The sequence below is a fragment of the Ostrea edulis genome, chromosome 1, assembly GCF_947568905.1.
Source record: "Ostrea edulis chromosome 1, xbOstEdul1.1, whole genome shotgun sequence".
NCBI classification, from domain to species: domain Eukaryota; kingdom Metazoa; phylum Mollusca; class Bivalvia; order Ostreida; family Ostreidae; genus Ostrea; species Ostrea edulis.
The window spans coordinates 62752083-62761566 of NC_079164.1; the positions used below are offsets into that span (position 1 = coordinate 62752083).

At 34.2% G+C, this 9484-nt stretch overlaps 1 protein-coding gene across 2 annotated transcripts; it reads right to left on the reverse strand.

Annotated features, from left to right (window-relative positions):
- Positions 1–621: 621 nt before the first annotated feature.
- LOC125648115 (von Willebrand factor D and EGF domain-containing protein-like) lies at positions 622–7767 on the reverse strand. 2 transcript variants are annotated; one of them, XM_048875040.2, is made up of 16 exons: positions 7640–7767; positions 6938–7185; positions 6751–6834; positions 6251–6634; positions 5946–6095; positions 5620–5826; positions 5221–5432; positions 5074–5130; positions 4754–4973; positions 4490–4639; positions 4145–4328; positions 3495–3679; positions 3078–3323; positions 2249–2276; positions 1263–1350; positions 622–1127 (listed from the first exon to the last, which is right to left on the reverse strand). In XM_048875040.2, exons 1-16 carry the CDS (start codon positions 7686–7688, stop codon positions 677–679), a joined length of 2943 nt encoding a protein of 980 aa, XP_048730997.2. In that variant the 5' UTR covers positions 7689–7767; the 3' UTR covers positions 622–676. The 2 variants fall into 2 exon arrangements, with proteins under 2 accessions (XP_048730997.2, XP_056011980.1); XM_056156005.1 differs by lacking the exon at positions 7640–7767 and having other exon boundaries at positions 6251–6630; positions 6938–6986.
- Positions 7768–9484: the final 1717 nt, after the last annotated feature.

Sequence of the window (9484 nt, forward strand, 5' to 3'; positions counted from 1 at the left end):
TTTGAGGGCAGTGAAGTTTTAAGAACACATCTTGTTTTATACTGTTGCTGAACATTAGAATTTAGCTTAGATATTTAGAACAGGATTTTTTTTTCTAGATTTCATAGCCGATGGAAGTAGTAATACTTTTTCACTAGTATTCAGGTGACCGATAAGGCCTGTGGGCCTCTTGTTATTTTAAATCTCAGAAGCCCTATCAGTGACATCAGGTGGGAAAATGAAGCGCTTTTAGGGGAACTATCAATAAAGATATTATGTTCGAAACAAAGTTTTGTCCTTATAACGTAAATTTCTTTCTACTCGTAGCTCATAAAACATGCAACCTTTTCCGACTAAAAAAAGTGGGGTACACTGGTAAAAAAAAAAGATCAGTACTTTTTATTCATAAATTAACAAAATCTCCATGAATCGGTGTAGTGATATTACATGGATTGAACTTTAGGCTATTTGTCTGAGGTGAAGTTTACGTCCGTTAGAGAATTATTCACTCATTTTGAGACATCACCAGCTGTAGGTGACGCGTAATATGCTGTCACATAAAAAAATTTATGGTGGCATTTGAAAGTGTCAACTGATGATCGTTTTTTCCCCCCACAAAAATAAATGAAACTTTGAAAACAATAAAATTTAGTAGTATATTGTGGTAGTACATGTAAATGTAATTTTGGCAAGGAAATCATGGCTCAAAAGGAGTTTGAGGGGTGTGTACCAACGGTGGCAGTTTACGGCGCCCTTTGTGGTGCTTAGACTTGAAGGACGTCTCATTTTGTGGCAGTATGTGTGTCATCGGGGGAGACTGGCCAAAATTATCCCAACCATTTGGATGAAAAGCTGTGTCATCTGTTAAAGGGTTGGCTTGGCCATTTTGTGGATGTACATCGCCAGATTTAAAAGACGATTTTCTCTTCCTCTTTTTCTTCTTCCACTGCTCCTGCCTGGGTGGATGGCTGGAGATGATAGAATCTCCCCCAATAAAATTCTCGTTAAATTTTACGGATTTTTTCTTAGTAGACATTATGGTGTGCTGTCTTGGTGGTTGATTGCATATCATAGAATCATCCAGGTACTCCTGGGAAAAAGAATTCTTTCTCTCTGACGTTATGGTGTGTTCTTTTGCTTTCGTCTGGCTATGAACAAGAAATGAAGATGTGGATTTATTGAAGTTGGAAGACATGTAGCTGCTTGTATAAAATTATTTTGACATAAAATTCAAACAGATGTTTATATTTATGACCATAAAGATATGAGCCACGCTAGTATACCTCTGACACTTTTTAACAATAACGATGATGGCTATGATCAGCACAACAGAAAAACAGACGGCCACTGCTGCTATTAACACTGTTCTATCTGAAATAAAATTAGAATGAAATGTATCATATGTATCAACTATACTTAACAAAACCAGTATTTTACATATATGTACAATATATTAGTAAATATCCTTTATCTTCTCATCACCTAGAGATTCAATGAGGGCGACTTTATGATATTCCAAGAAATGAAAGACTTTGTAAATCATGTTCACAGTCATGGGTTGAAAATGAGTATCATTTTATTCTGGTTTGCACATTTTTTGTTGTTGATAAAGTTAGAAAAATGTATGTATTTTGAAAAGAAATACCGGTATTACTTTCAAAATCCCTCTGTTTTCAAACTTGTTCAATTAACGTATCACGGGCTGTCGATCAAAGTAAATTTTCAACCAATCAAATAATTGCATTTATTTAGCGCGTTGCAGTATATTCGTGCTCCGCCATATGCTCCGACAAACAATCGCAGAACGAACAAGATAGATCTATTAGCAAATCCGTCAAATGTTACAGAATTATTTAAACTGGGAACATATCTTTATAATTGTTCAAAATTAAGAGCAGAAAATCATTATACTATATGATTTAAAAACCTATCCTCACTATCATTTTCATTATTATTGTACGTTTTTGGGGACGGGGGGAGGGGGGGGGGTAGGGGTGTATGGTACTATTTGATTGAATTCACGATTAGAAATTGTGTAATAAGTAGTTTTTCATCTTATCTTAACTATCCTGCTTTGCTTTATGTATATGTCACACTGAAAATGATTATGCAATTCTGTACAACTTATTTCGTACACATACGTCAAACCTATGAACTGTATAGTTCATGGTAATAAATGATACAATATTACCAATCATGACACAAGGAAATTGTACTCGTAAAACGCTATACTGCAGAGAATGAATGTTGCATTTAAAAACAAACATACCCGAATCATCTGGTATACGTGTTTCAAGCTGTAAAAGAAGACATGAAAGACCTTGTAACTTTACTTTTCAACATATCGAGATAAAAGAAGCGACAAAGATAGTGTCTTTCCAACATCTATAAGGAAAACTCAATATAGCCTACATTATATATATATATATATATATATATATATATATATATATATATATATACACATGTATATATATATACATGTATATATATATATATATATATATATATATATATATATATATATATATATATATACACGCGTGCACGCGTGTGTGTAGAACGCCCAAATTTAAACATAAAGTAAAATAATGGAAGGAATCTTTAATTATTTCTTTTAGAAAGAGCAACTATAAAATTAGAGATATATTCAATTCAACATATCTACAACTGAATTCATGATTTCTTTAATTGAATTAATTTCGTATACAAAAGTGCTGTAAATAATTAAAGATGTCTTCAATTGAATCAAAGAGATCATCACATCCTTGATACCGAGCTCCAAATCAAAGTTTGTGAGCAATAATTCCACAACAATTTGAAGCGCGCTCCAATTGAATTGATGAGAGCAATAATTAAGTTGATGCGCGCATGAAATTAATTATTGATCTCATTAATTCAATTAACGTGCACATCTAATCAATTATTGCTCTCATCAATTAAATCGATGCGCGCATCAGATCAATTATTGCGCGCAATAATTGAAATGATATCTTTAAATGTATCTTCAATTATCTGAGTTTATGTTAATCTGGCGTTCCATAAGTCTATTCTTTTTTTAAACACTAGTTTAATGAAATAAGATTCATTCCACTTACTGCTTTTCGTATGCATGTCAGATTTTCCAAGTCGCAATTATACTGCTGTTTGTCATACATCAGAAATGTCTGATGGTTGCTAAAAGAAATTCCATCATAGCTTAGACTGATGTTGCAACCACGTGCAGCCTCGTTTTCGGCGTTGTTTGTGGTCATGGGTAGCTCTATTGATATCAAATTAAAATGCCGATATGTGGCTTGAATTGTGGAGATAGTTGTGTTTGTAACTGTTCCGTCTGAGCTTATCTGAAATAAATGTATAGTGACAAGCATTAAGAATAGTTTTGATGTTTCTTGGTTGATCAAAACTTGCATGTTGCTAGTTTATTTCCGATATAAATATAATCTATATGAATTCAGGTTCTGTTCACTCATACATTGTATACACTATAGTGAAAACGTCTGCCTAATGGTTACCGTAAAACACGACAGCTTTGTCCAAATGTTTTCTGAATGGAAATATCCGATCATATTGATGTTTTGGCATGACCCCGATCCTGTGTGACACAAGCCCTGGAAAGGGAGGATAAAAATCTCGGGAGGAGAGGATGTTCGCGTGGAACAATCACTGCCTATGAATCCACCATAACACTCACAAATCCCTGTTAAAAATGTAACCATCCTTATGTTTCGTATCAATATTAATTATATTTATAAGCAGAATTCATTGCCATCAATTGATCAAGAATGAGGTAAGAGATGAGAAACTTGACGCTCTTTGCACAAAACCAAAAATACATGTAATTTCAAGCAATACTAACAGTTCAAACCGGATGCAAAAACATACATGTATTTGTAGAAAGAACATACAAATATCATATTCTTAAAAAATCATTCAAACACTGGTGAATTTTATATTCTAAACTATATTAGAATCCATTTACCAAAACATATCAACTTCAATAATTTCTAACATAGTTTATATGTTATTTGTGTAATTAATTACAATGCAATTATCCTAAATCAATTAAATGAAAAGCAAAAAATTTCCCCCTTTAGAGAATTCATCCTTTCCTTTCGTAGCCTCATGATATACAAGTAGCTTGGAATTCAACAAGTACATGTACCGCTTGCACAGTTTCCGTTTCCGGAGCAATTTTGTGGACAGAGGAGAGACATAATGACGTCCACCAGAGTCTTCCCGTTCCCTGACTTCTCAACGTAGTACACCTCATTATGCATTACTTCCATTGAACAAACTCCCTTCAAAGTATTCAAACTATCTAGCAAGTATGTTGTATTTCCTGAAAGCTGAAATAAGAACAATGTATTTAACCCCAGATATTGCAGAAAATGTATATACATATAACAAGCTTTGCAACTTCTGTATTTTTTCCCTTTGATCTTATGAATTTCAACGACACTGTTTACATACAAAGTGTTTTCCGTGGCTATAGAAACATAAAACGTACTTGAATATCGGCCACACAGCTTTCTACGTAAGAGGTTGATGACACGTTTGCCATTGTTCCACATGTGTTGATGGCAACGTCATTGTTAAAAGAATCAACACAGAATGTTCGAGCGGAACTTTCTGTCCAACCATTGGTCCAACCGGGAACCTAGAAACGTGAAATTTGTCGATTTATAACAAAATTGAAAGAGTACCTATTTCTGGAAGCAACTGTACGTGATAACATTATGTGACCTCTGTCTTCTCTGTATGACCTTGCTACCTGAGGAGTCTCTGTTTCGTTGTAGTTCGGATCGTAAGAGAGTGCATCTACAAAGTCACCATTGTTGCTTTGATTGTACACGGATGCCAGATTAGCTGCGACAGAGTCCCCTTCCATACAGAACATGCTTGGTGTGACGATGTTGTATATGTTGGAGTCTCCCGTTTCGTCTGGTCTCCCTTTACACAGGCTGTATCTTTCTGATTGGTAATTGTCGAAACTGTTTTACAAAAACAGCTTATCATCTTCTATAAAGTGCTTGATAAAATATACATTTACGAATATTTTTTGATAAGAAGTCATCAGAAATTCATACTTACTTGACAGGAAAGTCAGGGTTATTAGAAAATAAGCTCTCGTTTGAATTTAAAGGAATCCTGCGAATGTAAGTGTAAATCAGTCAGAATCATTAATGCATTTTCAGATTATCCAAAATCTTAAAAAAATCAAGTAAATTAAAATCCTACCTCCAGGAAAGGGCAAACTCTTGGTTGTCTGTCGACTTTGAATTATTTCCCTGCCTTGGGATAAAATCATCGTTCTCGTTTCTATTGGCCAATCCACACATGCCCTCGCTGGACCCGACATCAAGGACGGACGCTTGAACTCGTACGCTACTTATCCATGCTTTGTCATACGACAGATCGAATGAAACCCTTGTGCCACTCGGGAATATTACCTGCGAAAAGTATCTATGTTATTTTGGGATCAAAATCCTACTTACGTAATGAAGAAAAGACATATACATCTATCCTAAATGGTATCATTCAAAGAGTGCATACTAAATCAATGAAATCCACATATGAAAACTTTTTACACACACACACACACACACACACACACACACACACACACACACACCGTACCTCAGATAAACCCCCTGATTTTGTTATGTACAAGTCGGATGGGCTGTTGAGAGTGAGTCTTTCGTATGGAACAGTCAACAACTCCGTTTGTGTGAAAGAAACCTGTGCGCATGTCCTGACGACATAGAGACTGTAATTGCTTCTGACCGAAACACCACAATTACAGGTAGCAGACCCAGCAACACATGAAGAAAACAGTACATTTACCTGTGAGAAACAGTGGGTCAATTCATTCAAAGTGCTTATGGTATATATAATTTTGTTGTAAAAATATCTATCAACTTCAATTATTTTTTCATCAATTGGAAGAATGTAACTACTCTTACTGAATATGGAAGATATTTATGTTTATATAAGACGAATTCCCCAGGGAGGTGGTTGTCCCATTGCTCGCCATCAAAGGTTGTCATGTGTGGGTCATTGTAAGAAGTGCACAGCATCCCGGCCACTGAAACGTCGCTATCGACAACAGATACCTAGAAAAGGACAAAATATCGTATTTCAGAAACCCATTTTGTTATGAAAAAGAGATACATATATACATACATATATAATTATATGCTTTAGACAACACATGATGCAACATGATATGATGTCATTGACTCTGATTGTACATCAATATACATTTTACCTTAATTTCCGGAATGCTGATATTTTTCCAAATAGCATAGCTGTCATAAGCGTACGTGGACACACTAAACCGAAGAGTGCTGGTTCTGTTTTCATAATTAATTATTCCATCAAGGAAACCAGTAATGTTAAAGGCAATACTCGTGTCATTAAAACCGAGAGACACAGCACATTCTTGACCAGTTAGTACTAAATCTCTCTTTGCCAATCCATTTCTACATGTCTCCCACGAGTTTTCGTTGGAGCTCCATACATCTATGGGGATCCTGCAGTTTAACTCTTTCATGGAATCAGTCATTGATGTAGGACAACTTATAAGTATGGAGCTCACCAGAGACACCTCCACATTCTCACCCTCCCTAACGATATATTCGACAGACTCTGGCTTATATGAAATAAAATCGTGAGAAATATACCAAAACAAAAACAAAAACACCGTGCAAAATATTGAAATAAATAATTACGTGTATGTATAAAAAGTATCATAAGTGACGTAAATACCTTTATTCCAGCCAAAAATTGCGAACTAGTATACTCAGTGGAATTTCCAGAAGTGGCATTTTTAACAACCACAGAACAGGAAACCTACATAACATAGAAAGAAAATTGCAAAAGGTTTTAAACTGTGATCAGTTGAAGAGTAAAACTGATAGAAATCAAACTACATTTGTATCTTGCTCGAACTTACATTGAAATTCAGACTGTAATTTCCCGACCAATGGTGAAGTTTCAGTGAAGTAGTATTCATCATGCTATAGTCAACATCACGTGACTCTGCTCCTGATATTTCATCATTATTTATGAACCAATGAACGTCATATAATACGTCATGTGTCAGTGGATGGCACAAACAGAGGAAGACTGGTTCTAACATCAAACTGTCCAAAGACTGTTCCAAGGAAGTTTCAACCTCAACATGAAGGCTTCTTAAGGGAACTATTGTAAAGAGAATATTGATTATCTTATATATATATATATATATATATATATATATATATATATATATATATACTATATATATATATATATAGTTTGTAAAAAAGAATTCAGTATTTGATACAGTAAATACATCCAATAATAAAAGTCAAGAAACACAAAACTCGAACATTTCACTGTTAACGCTTTCGGCTTTAATGCCTCTTCAGACAGTTGTAAAAAAAACAACAACAACAAAAAAACCGTTATTCGAGTTTTTTGTTTTTCTTGCATGTAATTCAAGTTGAAATATATAGATGAAATCTGAAGTTCTTAGTTGAGTCACATGATTATCACATTACCAATCAGGAAGTTACCAGAGGAAGATTATTAAAGTAACAATTCCACAGTTGAAAAGAAAAATAAAATATGTACACGTGACAGCCTGTTTCATTTCTATTTGTATTAATCTCACCTGCTATTTTAAAGATGACGGTTATAATGACAATCCAATTCACACCCATTTTCCCTCTACCGAACCAGTGTTATTTATTGTCTGTCTATGTTTTGGCGCATGCGAGTTTCGTAATGAAAAAAGTCATTCAACGCATTTAAATGCATATGTTTACTTAAATACACGAATAAATACAGTCTTTCATCACAATTGTCAATGAATACAATCGATACATCTAAACGCATTGGATCTGTAGCTAAATAGATTAAATTTGTAGGCTCTTTAAATGACTGTTCGTTGTATCCAGCCTTTATAGTATTGTTAGTATTCTCCTCTCGTGTTTTCACGGTGTATTCGAAGCATTGCCAACAAACCATTGATAACAGACAGACATTTAACTTAATTTTAAGTTTACAAAATAATCTACAGCAAAAAAGAAAACAAAAAACTGTGATATATGCAAACAAGTAGTTTACTTTTAAGTGAAACTTATTATTTCGATATGTCCTTTCTATTCAATACGTAAAACAATGTAATGCAATTCAATATTTCATAAATCTAAAACATCTGACCTGTATTCAAACAATTCAATTTACATAAATTTTCTATAATGATTCAGTATCATAAAATAATTACCAAATGTGGGTGAGTATTATAGATTAATTCTGCCTCCGTATTATAGATAAAATACCATGATAATAATAATATTAATGTAACAAGTCGAGCGGTTCCTTGTCACAAAGAAAGAAAGAAATAAACACCATATACAAGTTAAAAACAACCAACAATTTATTCAGGATGGCTCACAACTCCAAATAACAATATGTCAGGATAAAACAACAACACATAGACCGAGATGCTGACCCTTCAACAATGCATGACCAAAGGGGAATGACTCGTGACATCTAGGCTGAAAAATCCTAAAACGTGTATCTCCGCGGCCTAATGCTCTCAGCTTAATAAACATGCAGACTGAAATTATGCTTTGGTTATTTACTATAGAAACTTTAAATAGTTTATCAAAAGGAAATATTAAAAGTGTCGATCCGGACAGTCGAAAGTTCAACTGTGATATAACAGACTTGACCCCCCCCCCCCTTTGTTTTACTACCTGTTTTTAACTCCTACATTACCAGCTAAAACCTAAAGTGAATATAACAGTAACTTAATTACTACTCCTGCGGCCATAAACTCTGACATCTAATCTATACAACTTGACTCTTCTGATCTAGAATCCAAACAAGTGATTCTTAAACGCTGTAAAACGTTCCGGACAACATTCCGGACAACTAATCATCCAAGTTAAACTTCGTAACACAAAGTCTTCAATAGACTACAATATTAATAAGAACTATAATAATTTCCTACTTAGCGAAATCTAAATTCATGACTGAATAATGATACGGACTGTCCGGACGAATAAAGTCCTTATAGAAATTAGCGTCATCAACTATCAAGTTCATTTTTTATCTACCTTGATTGTTCTGCTTAATGAGATGTGTTCTCTAGGAGAAGATGATGGATACTGAGACTGAACTTCCTTATATAGACTTGTCCAACCAATCACTGTTTGTCCTTATTGTCCGGATAAAAGTTATCCAATCAAATAATTGTTCGGATACGGACATTCCAGACAGGACTATCATAAATTCCGGACATGTGAATTTTAATGACAATAAAACCATATAAGATATATACAATGCCTTGTCCGGATGTAATTAATCAAATAAAGCCATAATTGATAACTAAAATTCATATTTGGAAATTGTTCACTATCGTAGTATTTATTAGACTTCTAACATTTCGAATTTAAGCGCCCTGTGAATAATGCGCGTAGGAATATCGAAGAAAACGAAAGTGAGATAC